Raw genomic sequence first — 18,983 nt, 5'->3', positions numbered from 1 at the left:
CACTCTGCGGATTGCAAATCAACTGATTGTGTCTGGCGCGACTTTCTACCGACATGTTCAAAGAAAACCTAGAGAAATGTAAGTTGCTTATTATAACTTTTAATACCAACTTAAATCCAAATAACTTAGGGCTGTCTACGCGCTGATATAAGCAAATATCCAATCATATGCACTAAAGTTAGGGGGTGTTTAGCCACGCTTGCAATGCTGGTGTCAGAGAGTTATACTCACGGAACACTATAGTTATTCACAATCACGATTTGCTTGCGTTTTAAAGCCTTGCCGGTTAAACGTTTCATTCGCGTGCTCATGCACTGTTTTAACATACACTAAGCGCGCGCACTAAAAGCCTGTTAAACACACGTGATTACTGGACTAAGTAGTCTTACTGCACTAATACTGTCAAATACACACAAGGTTAACCTAGACACAGTCAGTTATGTATGAAGTGAAAGTAAAATCGGCGTGTGTCTGTATATTAGATGTGTAGAGGTCTTAAATTGACAGCAGCACAGCCTATAGTGAACACCCTGCCCCTGCCGCTTGTCCTTAAAGGGACAGTTCACCTCTAAAATTATGTAATTATTTACTCACTCTAATTTTGTTCCAAACCTGTATTCATTTCTTCTGTTGAACACAAACAGTTGAATGGTAGCCATTGACATCCATATAATTATTTCCTACAATGGGACCACCTGGTTGGTTTCCGACATTCTCCAAAATATATTTTATGTCCAACAGAAGAAAGAACTTTATTCAGGTGTAAAACAACTTGAGCGTGAGTAATCGATGACAGAATTTTCATTTTTGAGTGAACTATCCCTTTAATGTTAATAAAACAACAAAAGACAAAGAGAAAATCACTCACTCACTCACTCCTGACTAACTTTAGTAAATTTAATAAGAATCACTGTACATGTAATACAGTGAAGTTTGTTTTATTTTACATTTAATTGTTTTATTCAATTTCTAAAGTATTTATTCTTACTTGAATAATCCTACTTGAGAAAATATATCATTATTGTGAAATAAGATTTTAGTATCGCCCACGCCTAAACATTAGCATTTGGTGATACCAGAGGCATTAAATAATTGAAATACAATAAAACAGGTTAATTTGTGTTTTTCTTGCACTTGTAATAATAAAAGTTCTACATATATCTATGTCCATTCTATTGTTTGAAACCATTTTGATTGGAAAGTAGTTGATCTGTTGACAAAATAAAAATGTTAAATGGCAATGGCTAGATGTAATAGTGGTATTTTTTGTTACATTTTATATTGCCATTGGTTTAATGGGTTGAAAGGTTAAAATATTAATAGAAGATAAAAATTTACAATAGCAATTTCTAATCTTTTTTCAATTTAATTACACTCTGGACTCGGGCGGACTCGACTCGGACTCGGCCGATAAGAACTCGGACTTGAGTCCAACTCGGCCCCTTTTGGACTCGGACTTGGACTCGGACTTGATTGTTTAAGACTTGGACTTGACTCGAACTCGACAAAGGTGGACTCGGACCCAACACTACGGCTTTGTCCGCAACTCTAGAAGACTTGGAGTTAAGCTTTTCTTTGAGAAAAGAACAAAGAACGGCACTGAAGTCATTCTTAGGAAAAGAAGATATGTTCGAAGTTTTGCCTACCGGATACGGCGAAAGTCTATCAACTAACGTTAGCTTGGCTTCACCTTCTTCTTTGCTCTGGTTGGTTGTGGCGCTATCCAATGGCATGCAGAGAGAAGAGATTTTGAGATGTGGGTGTGGGAAACTTTTGAGTTCAAAATAAAAAAATAAATAAAACATACATTGATGGATAATTTACAATAAGATCAGTAACATCAGGTTTGAAATTCACTTTTTCACTCACCAGGCAATTTGGCAACTACATTTTAAGGTGCCTTTAATGTAGAACTTTAGACATAAAATAGAAAAAAAAATCAGAAGTAAACCAGAATACCAAAATCAAAATATATTTATTATTAAATCGGATTCTGAATCATTGAATGGTTTTTCATTTTATGACAGTCAATTATTGTAGATATAAAAATTAAATAATAAAATAAAAACTCTTAATGAAACTGCATGTATTGTTATTATTTATTTATAACTCGGCACACTGAGAGCTAGCCTGGGAAAACCCAGACAACTTCCGGCAAATTTAGATTTGATAACTCAGTCACTACTGAGAATGGTCTGGTTTTAACCAGGCTAACTGAGAGCCTCTCCACCATTGACATCTATGAAAAAAAACAACCCTAAGGAGAACAACGGGTTGGAATACGTGGCCTCATCACAACTGTGGCTGAAGTCAAAAACAGTGAATGTAATCACAAAACAACTATATTTTTATATTTTATATGAAGCATAGACTTCATTCAAGCCACAAAACTGAAGACTGCACAATATAGCCTTGGGTGAAGTCAGTACATTCCAACATTTGTCCCAAATCGCTGGTAATGTAATTTAACTATGCAAGTGGCACGGCAGGATTTTGAACAGTCTTTTGAACAGTTGTAGGAGTTTAGCTGCCGGTGTGCTTGCCTTACACTCATAAAAAAATAATGTATAAAAATAATGCTTCTCATGCAGTGTGCGCTTTTGTTGAGGTCGGACCCTCTTTTTAGGAGGATATAGTTTATGAATCATAATCCACCAATTTGGCTAGTGAGTGGGTATGCGTTACCTGCCTTGGTTGATTTTTCACCCACATTTGGCGGGTGTTAATTTCAAGCCCTAAATAAAACATGCATTTAGAAAATAGAAAGGGTTACTTTTCATTTCATGTCGGATTTAAAATGTTGTTTCTATGGGCAGCTCAGTAGGTTTTTAGAACCGAACATGTACAATATTAATCGTGTAACATTAGAAGGACAATATTTCAACACAATATTTCTGCTGTCTAAAGCAAATCTTCCCAATACCTTCAAAGTGGTTGGTTCAAAGTGACATTTAAGTTCAGGCTTGACTAGTATAGATCCATCTAATGAGCCTAGGTGAAGGTTCACATGGATCTCTTAATGTATTAAGGGGTCAGTAATGCATTAGCTTTTATCCCAATGGCAGTAGCTCTGACTGAGATTGGCAATGGGACAGAATTGAACCGGTCCACTTCAGGGTGTTGCACACTTGCTAGAGCCGATCGTGACCTGATCGAGACATTCAGGTGTGATTCTGCTATGGCTAGATAGTGTAGATCTGATTAAGATGAGGCATTATTTGCTGAGGAGGCAAAATTGTTTTTCTATGTACCAAAGCACTGAGGGAGATTATGCCTACTGCTTGGCTAGAGACCTTTCAATAGAAAATCTTAATTCACTTGCTAGACCAAGATTGAGACTTATATCTTTCACCCATTCTCATTTGCTTTAGCACATATAATGCCATTTGTTTTGTCCCAGTGGAAAATGCACTTGTTCTCTTTCTTGTCTCTGACACTTTGCACACTTTCAGGACACTTATGTGCTTAAGTGATTAAGAGACGAAGTGGGAAATCGGGTTAATTCAGCTTAGAAGTGTCTTTAAACGTGTGGGAGCCACTGCCACTTCAGGGTCCCCATGGCCTCAAACATGTCCTACATCTACCTGCAAGAGTTTAACAGGTTCTAGACTCATTGTTTTGTTTATTTTGAAATGGTTATTCCAGATTTATTTGAGATACAAAAGTTTGAGGCTGTTATAACCTCAGTGATGTGAAATGAACATGGGGATGTTCATTACAGGTTTTTTCCTTAACCGATACCCGAAGCTTGTTAATAATAATGAACTGCTAAATGACAAGATTATGTTACATTAGAATTATTTTAAATTAGAATGAATAAGTGTCTGTGACCCATTAAAATGACAATCTGTTTTCCAGGGGTTTAGTTTTACATGCGCTAATAACCAGCATAAAAAAACAGAGCATGAGGATTCACACATCATCACATCACGAACCTATATATATATATATATATATATATATATATATATATATATAACAAGGGACAGTTCACCTCTAAAATAATGTAATTATTGACTCACTCTAATGTTGTTCCAAACCTGTATTCATTTCTTGATGACAGAATTTTCATTTTTGAATGAACTATCCCTTTAATGTTAATACAACAACAAAAGACAAAGAGAAAATCACTCACTGCTCTTGACTGAAAAACTAATACAGTAGAATCAATGTATATTTTATAGTGAAGTCTATGTAGTGTTTTATTTTTACATTCATTCATTCAATTTCATATCTTATTGCTGCTGTACTGCTCTGAGCTGCCAGTGTAAATCTTTATTTATATATATATATTTTTTTATATTATACAATACACTAGGAATACAAGGGTTTTTTTAAGTAAAGTTTTAAGTTTAAGGTAGGTTTTTCAATTCTTTTAAGTAAAATAAAGAAAGAGTATTGCAAAAAAAAAAATCTGTATGTTGTTTAGTATAGGCTATATTTGGATGGAGGCAAATGATAGAATTTGTAGAAAAATAATTAATTAAATGCAAAACCGAATTATATTAACCGAGTATATTAAGTTCTTTCCGCTGTTAAGTGAATGCGCAGATTGCCTCACGCGCACACACATAACAGTTCTAGCATTGCTAACTTTATCACTTCATTATCACAATAAATTAAAGGGGTGATGAATTGAGAAATCAACTTTCCTTTGAGCTTTGGTATATAAAAGTTCATCGTGATATAAGAATATCCTGTAAGTTTCAGAGCTGAAAACGTCCTTGTTAGTCAAAGAAAAGCTTTTATAGACAGCAGGCCCAGAAAACAAGAGCTCTCACAATATGTCGACCATTGACGTAATAGGGGCAAGAAGCACCGCCCCAAGCCCGCCCACCGACTCGTGGAGCTAAACGGGTCGCTACCGAGCAATAAACATGCCGGTTCCAGTTCACGTGTGTAAGACATTGCGTTTGTACGCTTCATTTCACCGCGGAATCGATTGTAAACAAGACAGAGGTCGAGACTGTATGTGCAGACATATTGAGATTTAGACACAATGCTGTGCCTTCTATATTGGACAGGAACGGTGCAACACACACTTATGTGAGTAAAACATGTTTTTTTATGTGTTATTGTTACAGATCATTTGATATCTATTGATTGCATACCTTAGCACGCTGTCACAGGCTGGAGAAGGTGTTATTGGTTCATTCGTGATCAGACTCGGACTTGTAACGCCAGCTCGCAAAGCCCAAAGTCCCGGGGCTATATGTTTTTCAGACGGGCTATCACCGGCGGGCTATAGTGAAATAACATTCCTTTCTTGCGTGCGCGCGCGCGCGTGTGTGTGGGAGTGTGTACAGTTCGCGTTTATATTCACTGATGATCAGGCGAAATACTACAGAAATAACATTTCAATCAATCGCAGGTGGATGAGAGAGAAATCATTGTGTTTGTTTAATAAAGATATTTTTCGAGCCCTGTGAACGTTTCTCCAGTCGCTTTCAAAACTATTCCTCATGTGTACTGACAGGGGAGTGGAACCTCATTAAATATGCAGGGCTCCAGACTAACTTTTTTCACTAGGAGCACAGTGGCCCCCAACTGAAAATTTTAGGGGCACAACCAGAAATTTTAGGGGCGCACACCGTAAATCAACATGCTAACCAAATCTACTAATTTCCACTGTTTTACTAATAGGGATCGGTATCGTTAAGGTTTTAATGGTATTACTACTCTTACCGATACTGCTTATCGATCCGGTACTTTAACAGTATTCTTACCGGTTCTTTTTATTATACTTTATATATTTTTTTTATAAAAAAAAAAAAACATAATTAAGAACATAATTAACATGGCTTTATAATCTGAAAAGTAAAATATCTATAGCAAAAGAAACCGCAAAGTTTGAACAAAAATATAAAACATCTATTTGTAAATGGACCAGTGTGCAGGCATTCGGAAGGTCTGCTAACATTAATATTACTTAGAAAGAACAAACCTACAAAGAAATCTAATAAAGCAATGAAATGTAAAATAACACTGCATAGTTTTCACTGTATAAATTGATAGATTAATGCTTATAAAAGCTAAAGTTATTCATTCAAGAGATGTGGATATTATCTTTTTGCCTTTTGTTCGTTTTGAATTAATGGCTCAATCGTCCGCAGGTTTATTAGATGCTGCCCCTTTAAGACCGATCAATGTAGAACTAATAGCCTAATATCATATTCTCCTATTTCTCCAAACTATTTACGCCCATTTAAGATATAAACTGTTAAAATAACTACTCTCCAATCCGGTCATTTTGACACCGGCTATTTGTTGTTTATTTGATGGTTTAGACGCGCACACGAAGCCTAGCCTACAATATAATGTGCAAATCGGTCAATTTCGCAGCACACTCACATAAACCGCCTTGAAGTTGGAAACAGCGTCTCTTGCGCGTATTATTGTGCATTTAATAGCTCTTTATTATCAAACACGTCCCGCTGTTTAGCAACAGTAGAGACTGCAGTTTACAACAATCACTGAATCTGACGTTTAGTTTAGGTTTAGGGAGAAATGACAGCGCAAGGCTGTGAAGGGAAGGATGAGCTCGACGGAACACGGCTATAGGAGTAGTTTTACCTCATATCATCTTTTTATAATTCTTGAAAGCCAAAATCGAAAATAAAATTAGATTAATATCACAGCACATCCCTAAAGTTTAAGAAGACTAAACTTTTGTGTAGTTCTCTTGGCCATCGTCACTCATTAAGCTGACTGATGTGTTGTGTTCGCTGGAGCTCCACGTGACAGTGCTCGCTCGCTTTCTCTCTCTTCTGGATTGCGAATGGCAAAAATGCATCACGGACAAATGGTTTAATATTATCTCATATAGAAACGGCTGGCAAAGATAGAATTTGCCAGACATAACTTCTATAAATTATAATTAGTAAGTGTATTTTCTTAATTTCTCCAGTACCGACAGCAGGCAAATTTACTGGTCGCACATGTGCGACTGGATGTAAAATTCAGTCGCACACTCTCAAATTTTAGTCGCAAAATGCGACCATTTAGTCTCACTCTGGAGCCCTGATATGCAAATCTTATCCAATCCTAGCCGTGGCCGTTTACTTCCACGTCTTCAGTGTGGCACTCCAATCAAAACAGACCGTTTTTCAGAGAGCCTCAAAACCAAGGCAGAAAATAGCCTCATTATGATGTTTCTGAATGTAAAAACCACGCAAACGTCATAAGTTGACCTCAGACAACAGTTTACATTTTTTTTAAAAGCCAGTTCATGAGACATTTACATTTACATTTAGTCATTTAGCAGACGCTTTTATCCAAAGCGACTTACAAATGAGAGCAATAGAAGCAACTAGAACAGTCAGAGGCTACAGTATGCAAGTGCTGTAACAAGTTTCAGTTAATCTAACACAGAACACACAGGAATTTTTTTTTTTTTTTTTTTTTAAATAAATTAGACAGACAGAAAAATGAATAGAATGTTAAGTGCTATTCTTGATTGGTCAGGTGCTGCTGGAAGAGACATGTCTTTAGCCGTTTTTTGAAAATGGCTACAGACTCGGCTGCTCGAATTGAGATAGGCAGGTCATTCCACCAGGTGGGGGCAGTCCAGGAAAAGGTCCGTGACAGTGATTTCATGCCTCTCTGGTATGGCACCACAAGGCGTCGTTCACTGGCAGAACGCAAGCTCCTGGAGGGTGTGTATGTCTGAACAAGCGAGTTAAGGTATATTGAGACCTTTAAAATACAGTCAACCAAACATATAACAAGTTACTGTGCTCAATTTAAATAGTCCGTAGTACAATCTGTGCCGTTCAGTGTGAGCACCGCCGTTATGCCAAGCACATTTTTGCACTGGTGAAGGATGATGTTTTATGGGGATATTAGAACGCGATTGAAGTACAAAGCCTAGTTTACATAATAAATAATAGTTAACATCGAGATACATCGTTGTCTACGTGAGCTCAATGGCATGTGTACCGAACCGAAAGACACGTACTGAAGATTCTCGGTACGAATACATGTACTGTTACACCCTATTTTTAACCATGCACCAAAGAGTTTTCAAAAAATCTTGAAAAATTACTTTTTAAAAGCATTCAACCAATATTATTTATCAGTCAAAATTCTTACTGTTGGTTAACGGTTAACAGTCAACATCTGATAACATTTCACATTACAGTCAAATGTACTGGCTGTGTGTGTTTCCTGTAGCCTTTGTCTTGATGCCTTTGGATTAGCGTTGAAGATCTCAAGTCATAAGTGACGTGTCATGTGCAGGCTTCCAAACATCCTACGTGGATGTTTTGGTTCATTAAAGTTTCAATACAGTTGCTATCTTGCCTTTGCCTTTGCCTCTGGTCATGGCCTTGATGTGCTTTGACAATGGTTGTACAACTGGTTAGGCTTACCCTGTGACTCATTACAATAGATCAAGTTTTCCTGGCTTCTCACAAACACATGGGTGGAAAGCCGTCCTGGCACCTGTCTGGTCCTGAAACCTCTATTGTATGACTAACGCTGATCGGTGACACCAAAACGATGTGGCTAGTGGAACAACTTTCATGGCACACGTCTCTTGTCAACCTCCTGTCTTGTCTCTTGTCAGAGGTGGTGCCTGGATAGTCACATTGTTACATTCTGTGTGTGTCGCCTCTTATTTTTGCTGTAAAGAGGTGTGTCGCTTGTGCGTATTTCAAATGGGGGGATTTAACAGGAGTTTCAGCATGTCTGCAGAACTGGAAGAGCAGGGTTTGTGTGAAGGTGATCTCTGGCAGCACTAGATGTTTAGTTAGCACAGTTAATGTTTGCATCCGTCTCAGCAAAAGTGTGAACAAAGTAAGGTAAATGACTTAATCTTTCTATATCTCAGACAGTTAACTCAAATTGAATGTTTATAAGTAACTATTAAAATGGTCAACCTTGTATTAGGGAACAATTTTGGACAGAAATGTATTACTAATTTAAAAATATGAATTACAACAACTACAACATATATTATATCTTACATTGTGAATGGAAAGTGGATATTAAACATTTGTTAATGTTTTAATATTAGTATTATTATTATTAGTCATGTAATTGCAATTTTTACACAATTTACTGTATGATTGCAAATTCAATGTCAAAAAAAAGAAATTATTCTGACAAAAACAAACAGTTAAGTCATTGATGACAATTATTCACATGATAGTTTGTAGTCAGTCAAAATGTAATGATTGTGTCAGTCATGCAGTTTTGTATTGTATATGTGTGGAAAATAATTAATTATGACTTTTATTCATTATGAAAATTAAAAAATGAAGTAACCTAAAAAAATTGTCCATTCAAAGTTTTGGGGTATGGGAGATTTTTGAAAAACTTTATGCTCACCACAACTGCATCTATTTAACTAGAAATATAGTAAAAACTAATAATGCGAAATATTATTACAATGTAAAAAATCTGTAATTTAAAATATAATTTATTCCTGTGATGGCAAGGCTGAATTTTCAGAAGCCATTACTCCAGTCTTCAGTTTCACATGATCCTTCACAAATCATTTTAAAATGATGATTTGATGCAAGAAATACTTATTTTTATTGTCAATTTTGAAAACAGTTCTAGTGGAACACGTGATCATTTTTTTTCCTTCAGTTATTTGATTCATATACGTTTCAAAAGAACATTATGGAAGAAATAGATTAAAGTTAAACTTAAAGTTCTTAAAGCTACTGTACTGTACATGTTACCACACTTTACAGTTTGATGTGTGATGTGACCCAAACAAGTGATGTCAGAACAGTAACTGACACTCAACTGACCCTGTTAGTTGAGGTGATGTAGCCCTAGTGATCTTCTTATAGCTGGTGATGTCATTTGGCCTGCAAGTGCTGTTATGTCACCCTGTTGCAGTCACTGGTGATTGATAGTGAGTCTTGTTGTTTATTCCTATGACCCTGCTTCAACTGATTGGCACACACACCCCTAGAACAAGTCTGTGTGAATGTGTGGCTTGGCTCATCCCTTTTGATTGAAGTGAATCTCACTTAATGTCCAGGCTTTTAACAAAGCTGTCAGTTATTGCTCTTGTTACAGTAGTGATAATTCAGACTGCAGAAAATATGCAGCTGGTTATAGCTTCTAGTGTATCATATACCCCTGCTCACATGTTGCTTGTAGGCATTACGTTCATCTGTTGGAAATGTAGAGTGCACTGCATTAAGCATTAAGATGGCTTGTCAAATTTAAAGTACTCCAACTTTTAAAAACGCATTTTGAGACACCTGCTATCTTTTCTATTCTGTTGCGTCCTGTGTCAACTATAATTGCTCATTCTGTGCTTCTCTCTGTAATGGTGCATGTCAACTGCAGCGAGATAACTCTGCTCAATGAGTATCTGAATGTGGGGGGTCCGTGTATCTTTTGGCCATTTGATTTTCCTAGAAACGGGTATTAAAAAAACAAAAAAACGCTCCTTTTTCTTTTTTTTTCTTTAACAAAACAAAAATCAAGAAATCAGGTTGATTTTAAATTTTTGCTTCAGAGGTAGAAAAATGAATGAACGGCTTGAATATTCGATTTCTAGACGTGGATAGAAATTGTACGCCCCTTTCTGCTGATTGTTCAGCCGAAGATCAAACTGTTCTGTCATCAGTTCTTCCTCAGTTTCCGCACAGCGCTGCTACAGCTGTACGGCTTCTTAACGCGTGTATTGCAGCTACATTTAATCTTTTATTCATCAAACAACTAGACTAACAAATGGCTCGACACAACCCGTACCAGGGCAAAGCCTAGACAGGGCTTTCTTCTGTGTAGATATAAATTCACATACACTTTGCATCAGCTGGGTATGGCAGGATGACAGCCTTCCAACCCGGAAGTCACAATCACAAATCACAAGTACAGTTAAAAAGATGCATGCTTTACTTTTGAATACCTAGATTAAAGATACAGAGTCAGTTCTAGTAGCCATTGCTTGCCATTGTTGATTTTTTTGTTGGAAGATGCTGATATAAGAGGACAGGATGGCCGTTTGCCAATGTAATATCGATATACAGTAGTGGCCAAAAGTGATGTCCGGAGGGGATATTTACACAATATTTGCTTTTAATGACCATTCAGTTTCAATTAAACAATCAAAATAAGAGTATGGTATATTAGGTAAAAGAATACATTAAACTTTGTTAAGGTTATCCAAATAATTTTTGGTTATACAAACACAGTGCAGTTCTACATCAGAACGCCCTGCTCACTATTGGCCAGCTGCTGTGGCAGCATCGCACACATGTGGCGTGGTGCTCACGTGAACTGCGTCGGCCAATAATGAGACAAAGTTTTGTAGTACAACCCGGGCGTGTTGCACTGTGTTTACTACGTGAACCACGTAGGAGACTAACTTGGAAGAGAAGAAATTGTTGAATAAAGCTTTTATTTATTTATTTTTGTGCACAAAAAGTATTCTCATCTATTTTAACAATGTTGTTACTACCTGTCTGGGCCTTGTGTGGTTCAGAAACCTCTCAGATTTCATAAAAAATATCTTAATTTGTGTTCCGAAGATGAAAGGTCTTACGGGTTTGAAAACGACATGAGGGTGAGTAATTAATGACATAAATTTCATTTTTGGGTGAACTAACCCTTAAATGCACAGATCTATTACAAACTTTGTAGTGTGTAGCTAGCAGTATGAAAAATAAAACTTTTATTTTAATCGTGAATTGGTTATTGGTCAATTGGTCAATTTCTCCAGTTCTAGTTAGAGATGGCGAAAGCTAAACATTTTCTTGACCGACCACCGAGCCTCATTAGCCGGTTGAAACCGGTTAACCGATTCGTTTAAAATATGCTGCGCTATTTGAAATAACAGCCGCGAGCCGCGCCTGCAATTTCGCAACTCTGTCGCATCTCTCTGCCACTCTGCCTCCCGCTCTCACACACACACTGTCCCGGCGCCGCCGCCTCCCTTCCACTCACGTCACTTTTTTAAAATCCCCTACAGCGCGAAACATGAGTCCCGCAAACTCGGCGCTGAGGAGCTTGTTTGTATTCGGAGGACAAATGGCTCCTTAGTTTCGAAATGGTTTGGGTACAAGGTGATCGCGTTGAAAATAAAGGCATTTGTCTAGCGTTAGAAGCTCATTTGAAACATTGCCACGGCTCATTTAAGAAAATGACAGCTCCGAAGAGACGCCGCTTTAGTTCGAGGTAGTGCTAACAATAATAAAGAAAGATGATGATCAACACCTTATGTGTTACCACTGAAATGTAGATGTAATATATTTCCAAATGTAAGCCCATCTTATGCGGAATGTTGTCTAATAGACTGCAACACGATAAAACCAATGGATAGAACAGGCACCTTCAGAATGCGTAAAAGACGCACCGGGCAAGGCAGGTCTAACTCACTGTGTGCCTTCTAATTAAGCACTGTATCACACAAGTTGCAACTTACATCTGTGTCGTTCTTTTTGGTGAAATGGTCCCACACACTAGGCTACTTTTCTTTGCACGCTTCATACTGTCGTCTGCCCTGGCTCTAACCGCAAACCTTGTGAGCGCGCAAACCCAAACGCTGTGACCTCGTGCCAAATGTTTTTATTGGTTTATTAAAGGGTTAGTTCACCCAAAAATGAAAATTCTGTCATTAATTACTCACCCTCATGTCGTTCGACACCCGTCAGACCTCCGTTCATATTCAGAACACAAATGAAGATATTTTAGTGTAAAGCTGATGGCTGAGAAAGGCTTCAGATAGGCCTCCATTGGCATTCAGTACATTAATACTCCCAAGACCCAGAAAAGGCACTTAAAACGTTGTTACAAAGTCCATCTCCCCACAGTGACTCTACAATAATTTTACGATGCGACGACAATAGTTTTTGTGCGCAAAAAAAAATCAAAATAACACCTTTATCCAACTTGTTCTTGTCTTCCGTGTGTGCCTCCACGACGCATGCGCAAGAATATGACGTAGCGCCGGGGTTCGGGAATCCATGAAATGCACACTTTAGTCCCATTTTGAGAACTACGCCGAGACCTAAAGCACGATCAATGTAGAATTCAACAGCTTAGACACGCGCGTCTTCCTCTGCTTGTCAACAAATCGCTTCTGGGTCATGTGTCCGAACGCCGGATCTGCGTCATATTCTCGCGCATGCATCGTGGAGGCACACACGGAAGACAAGAACAAGTTGGATAAAGGTGTTATTTTGATTTTTTTTTGCGCACAAAAACTATTGTCGTCGCATCGTAAAATGATTGTAGAGCCACTGTGGTGAGATGGACTTTTTAAGTGCCTTTTCTGGGTCTTGGGAGTATTAATGTACTGAATGCCAATGGAGGCCTGTCTGAAGCCTTTTTCAGCCATCAGCTTTCAACAAAAATATCTTCATTTGTGTTCCGAATGTGAACGGAGGTCTTACGGGTGTCGAACGACATAAGGGTGAGTAATTAATGACAGAATTTTCATTTTTGGGTGAACTAACCCTTTAAGTACAAACAGTCGAGTTATGAAAAATTGAGTGTGAGGGATTTGTTCACTTCACACAAAAATATTTTGGAATGAGATGGCTAACTGTAGTAGAGTTTAGTCCACTGTTTATAATAGCCTAATTTAGAGATCACTTTTTTTTTTAACCGACAACCGACAACTTTGATCGGTTAACGTTGATACGGTCAACCATCGGTCAAACGGTCATCGGTTAACATCCCTAGTTCTAGTTAATTAACCCAGGTAGTCAGAGATACCCTGACAACACCCTGGCCAGTTCAAAATCAATCCTTGCAATGTATAATGTCAGTGCGTATGTGTGTGTGTGTGTGTGTGTGCATGTGACAAGCTGGTCATGTGCCAGGCTGCTAGTGGTTTTGGTCATGATGTACTGTATATGATGAAGTCGTCGTTTGTGTATAAAAACCTGTCCTGAAGTCACAAAGAAGCAGTCACACCCCATCCAGAATTGTGAACAACACTTCACATAGCTGATGTTGCATTTGTAGCGTTACGATTGTGAATAAATGGACATCAGCTGAGAGATACTGAGAATGTTTGCTCCTGGACTTATGTCTAACTGAACACTTGGCCTCAAACAATAGTAACTGTGTTCCTAGCAGCTGATAAAAGTCCTCTGTGAATGTGTGTGTGTGTGTGTGTTGGACCAGTCGCCAGGTCTTGCCAGCTGGTGTTTAACCCCATCTTCAACTTCTTTCATATCGCTAACACACACTTTGAAACAACCCTGTAAGCCATAAATCTCCCGTTCTGAATCATCAAATGCTCCCATTAGCTAATTTAGATTTCTAAAGTTATTCCACATCCGTGAACGTGGGGTTTTTCTCCCAGTTGGATAATGTAGAAAATAGGTTAATGGATCTGTTTGTATTTAAATGGCAATAGAAGTCATGATGGATCAATCAAACAGTCAACAGAGTTTAGGTGTTAGTTGTAAAATGTGGTTTGACTGTGGTATGTATTTTATGTATGTGTGTGGTGGAAGCAACATAGTTAGCATACAGAACATTGTTAGCATACTAGCTGTATAAGATTGTGTGCTACACATATATTACTTCACAGGCATTACTGACTTTTTCAATCCATTATATTATAAATTAGTATTTTATTGATTTTCTGTGGTTTTACACATCTGTCATTTTTAAAGACTTCATATTATTATAAGGTGAGCTTAAAGGGTGCACTACTATAAAAATCACACAGCTTCAGTGTGACAAGAAAAAGTATAATTTCATAGATATTTTCAACAATAGCTGTTCATGTTAAAATCTGTATGAATTTAATACATGACCTAGATTATTTATTTGACACAATTGTCCTTTTAAATTTAATTTAATAATATTTATTAATAAAAAAATGTTTGCTGTTCCAATAAAGCTCAGTGTGCTACTTTTTTAAGTTCATCCACATTGAACATCTATACTTCATAAACAGACTTTAAATATTAACTGATGCTAGTCACTTCAAATTAATCTTTATAAAATAAATTATTCTTTAAAAATGTTTTTTAAAACAAACAAGAATTTTCCAAAAAAACATGTTGTGAGCTTAATGGCAACAGGGGTGTGCTCAAAGGTTACAAACATGTACCCATTAAGCACAGCCAGACTTTTTGCATTTAATTATGTACATCTTAATTGAAATGCTTTTGTCATTTAAAATTATATTAAATATCAATGTGTGAGAGATTAATATTTTATTTTAACATAATTTATTGTACTGAAACCATCCAATACCCTGTGCACTAAAATGTCTCAATGTAGACTTTGGTGGGCTTAAAACTTTTCTGCATTGGGCGGACATTTTGGTCACCTGAGCAAAAACATTCTTTACCTGTACAGCGTATGTAAACGAAGTGGTTTCATCATCCAGTTATAACTTTTAACTTCAATGTGCCATTTCTATTTTATTTAACCATTGATGTAACTTAGTGATCTATTAAATAAAAAAAATAAAATAAAAAACATTTAATTCAGAAGTCACTAAATTAAGCACATTTTACAGTGCTGTTAAACTGTTGTCTTCTTTACCAAGAAATACTATTAAAATCTCCACCAGGACAGTTCAATTCTTTATAATATAATATAATATGAACAAAAATTAAGCGGTTACACTGAGATGGTTCTTAAAGTGTTTTTGTACAGTCATTTATTGGCACCAGGCAGCATTAAACCATCTATATTAAATGTTTGTTTATTGCTTATGAATTTCCAAGATTTCCTATATCAGGGCTTTTCAAACGTTTTAATGGCAAGGATCCCTAAACAATCCCCTGATAAATTCTTTATTAGGCTTACACTATAATACAATTATAATAGCCGATAATATAATTTAAAAACTTATGGAAGTATTTCTAGTATATTATATCAGTTTAGATGCTTCAATTTGTTAAAAAAAAACGAACTGAAGTAATTAAATAGATCTAATAGCTAAATATGTTCATGGAAACATGTGAACTCTTTTATAGTTATCTAAACATCACTGAAACCTAAACCACACACACATCTATTTGAACTGATGTGTGTTACTTTGGTGTTTAGAGTTTGCATGCTACATTTGTGGTGGGTGTAACTGTAAATGTCTGTTTTGTTACCGTGCTGTGTCCATCATCTGTTATTTCCACCACTTAATCAAGCCACTCTTCTTTAAAACATGATGAGGTTTTATTCCACGTCTTTGCGTTTCTCGTTGCCTCTCATGCGCAGCTTAGAGGGAACATTGCCTATTACACAAAAGTGCATGTGCGTGTGTGTGTGTGTGTGTGTGTGTGTGTGTGTGTGTGTGTGTGTGTGTGTGTGTGTGTGTGTGTGTGTGTGTGTGTGTGTGTGTGTGTGTTGTCTGATTTACTATTTCCTGTCATTAATTTTACCAGCATTTGTAGTGAGCAGCAGGGTTGTGCACCATTCAGATTTGAACTGAAATTCTAATTCAATTGTAGTTCATTTCCTGAATTTTGTTTTGAGGTAGCTTATGATGTAGAACTGTAATTTGAATTTGAGATATTATAAATATTACTGAGTACTGGCCCCAAACGTATGAACAGTGCATTTCATTATATTCCAATAATTAAATTATCACATAAATTAAAATAGATTCTATGCCTCACAATTGAGGAACACATTTTTTTAGAATGTTCTAATTTACTTAATATATTAGTACTGTATATTATAAGATTAATATATTATCAAACATTAATATTAAACGTAATATATTAATACATTATCAAACAATGTATTCATTCTAAATATCAATGAATAAGTAAGCATAATTAGTCAAAATAATTGGTGCAATTAAATATTTTGTTATAACTTGTATATTTTGCAAAACTTGTGTTGGACTAATGAAATTCTTTCTGCGTGACTGTATTGACGTCATTTGAATAGCAATACCACTTCCTGTTATTTCAATTCAAATTCCAAGGCAGCCTGCAGGGTGTTGCCAATTCAATTAAATTCAAATTCCTTGTGAATGTACGTCAGTTCTTCAATTCAGCATTTTACCCAACCCTAGTAGTGAGATGGCTATCACAGCAACAGGTTATGCAAAATGTGAGAAATCTATATATGTCTTTAGAATGATGGTAAAGGTTGGAATTCATCTTTTTATAGCCTTACTCTCATTTTCTTAATCCATTCCTTCTTAGAGACCGTTTTAGGGGTGGGTGATATGGCTATAATACCATATAACAATGTCTTTTTCAGACAGGATCACATTGCATGATCTTTTCATGATTCATGTTGGTTTTTTAAGTCACTGAGCAGTACAGCCAAACTAATTTCCATATTTGAAAAATTTAGCCGTATAAGGTAACACAAGAAAAAAAAGAATGGCCAAAGTAAAAATTGTATTATTATTTTATCTTTATTATTAAAAATAAAAATTTAATTATAAATAATAGGACAAATACAATATAAGATACACATGAAAAACTGTGTATATTCTGTAGCAGTAGCATTCAAGTAAGAAATTGAATAAACAAAACGTACATACACTTCACTGTATGAATTAAATATTCACTGATTCTTAAAGCTACTGAAGTTTTTCAGTCAAGAACCTTAGAGTGATTTTCTCTTTGTATTTTGTTTGATTCACAACAAAGTGCCCCTATTATGCTATTTTAAAGGATCCTGATTTAGTTTTGGAGGTCAAAAAGTCAAAAAACATTTTGAAAACAATATTCTCATAATATACATTGCACATCACCACATTGTTCAATGATTCTCATTCAATGGATTAATCACTGACTACGTTTACATGCTCCCTCGTAATGCGATTATAATAGGATTTTGACAATATTGTGAAGTGTGCGGATTCTGAAATCCACTATACCTATGTACAGTGTGTATATATATATATATATATATATATATATATATATATATATATATATATATATATATTTACATTTATAATCAAAGCCCTAATATTTATCATCTATATTATTATAATGATTTTTAATGATTCTTTCCAGTTATGATATTACTTAATCAATAGAACCACTGATTGTTTGTTTCTTCATATATGTTTTCTAAAGTTTGTATAATAACAGTGCTTATTCACTTAGCCCGGCTTCCAGAGATTTTATTCATTTTATATTTTCTTTTACTTAAACACTAAAGAATTATGGTGAATATTGTCTCTACCTCTTACTGAGAGAAAGCACATGTTATTATCAGTATGTTTTGGAAAACTTTCTGGTCAGATCTGGAGCTCAACCAACTCCAACCTTGGAGAAACTGTATATCTGTGTATGTGCGTAGTAATCTGTATTAAACATCAGTATTCGAGGTGGATTATGGGCATCCTAGGAGATGGACTTGTTTTCTGGGCAAGCTGACGCCTACTCCAGACCTGGAAGGTCACTATGTGCCTAATTCCGGGGTGAAAGCGTCAACAAGTGATCTATGGAGACGTGCATCTGATTAACTGACAATATCTGGAAATTTACCATGACTATCTATTTTCTCTTAGCCAATCAGAACCATTCAACCTGAATTCAACCTAATGATGTAGCTAGACCTTGAAAAGAGTATAACTGTTGAGAAATTGTATGGACGAAAAACTGGTAGAGAGGGAGTGTGGCCTACGAACTCCTTGTGTGACTTGAAGCTGGCTTCTGCTGATGAAACTGTAAACTATTCTTCAGTAAATTTTTCTTTAATTAATTGCAGTCCTGACTCTTGGTCTTCATTCTTCACAACTGGTCTTGGGTCCTAAACTGTTATCCCCTAACAATTGGGATTAAACTTTACCTCATGTAAACGCAATACTTCGATCAAACTAATGCGATTAAGCTCATAATCGTTGTAACCATAGTCGCATTAAACTAGGTGGCATATGCCGATTTTAACAGGCATGTAAACAGGCATGTAAACACCTTAATCGCATTATTACCATTCTGACCAAAGTGCGCATATGCGCGAACATACACGGATACCGTGTGTTGTTCGCACAACTTCATGAATGAAGTTCCTGACATTATTCTGAAGTTTTCTCTTCTCCAAATCACTAAACTCTGTCAACGCAACTCGCT

The 18,983-nt window shown here is 36.3% G+C and overlaps 1 protein-coding gene across 10 annotated transcripts in view; it reads left to right on the top strand.

Annotated features, from left to right (window-relative positions):
* igf2bp2b (insulin-like growth factor 2 mRNA binding protein 2b) overlaps positions 1-18,983 on the top strand; it is a 58,052-nt gene that overhangs the window by 17,441 nt on the left and 21,628 nt on the right. For 2 of the 10 annotated variants that reach the window (XM_079812670.1, XM_079812668.1), the window contains exon 1: positions 4,933-5,046. The exons of 7 other annotated variants lie outside the window; for them this stretch is intronic. In XM_079812670.1, the coding sequence (XP_079668796.1) occupies positions 5,000-5,046 (47 nt within the window). In that variant the 5' untranslated portion in view covers positions 4,933-4,999. Of the gene's footprint in view, positions 1-4,932; positions 5,047-8,493; positions 8,802-18,983 lie in introns of those variants that run through there. One more of the 10 variants, XM_079812677.1, reaches the window with a different exon arrangement.

This window comes from Gobio gobio (genome assembly GCF_949357685.1).
Source record: "Gobio gobio genome assembly, chromosome: 3".
In the NCBI taxonomy this organism is placed as follows: domain Eukaryota; kingdom Metazoa; phylum Chordata; class Actinopteri; order Cypriniformes; family Gobionidae; genus Gobio; species Gobio gobio.
Note: the sequence above shows the minus strand (reverse complement) of the source record. Positions and strands in the feature narration are given on the sequence as shown.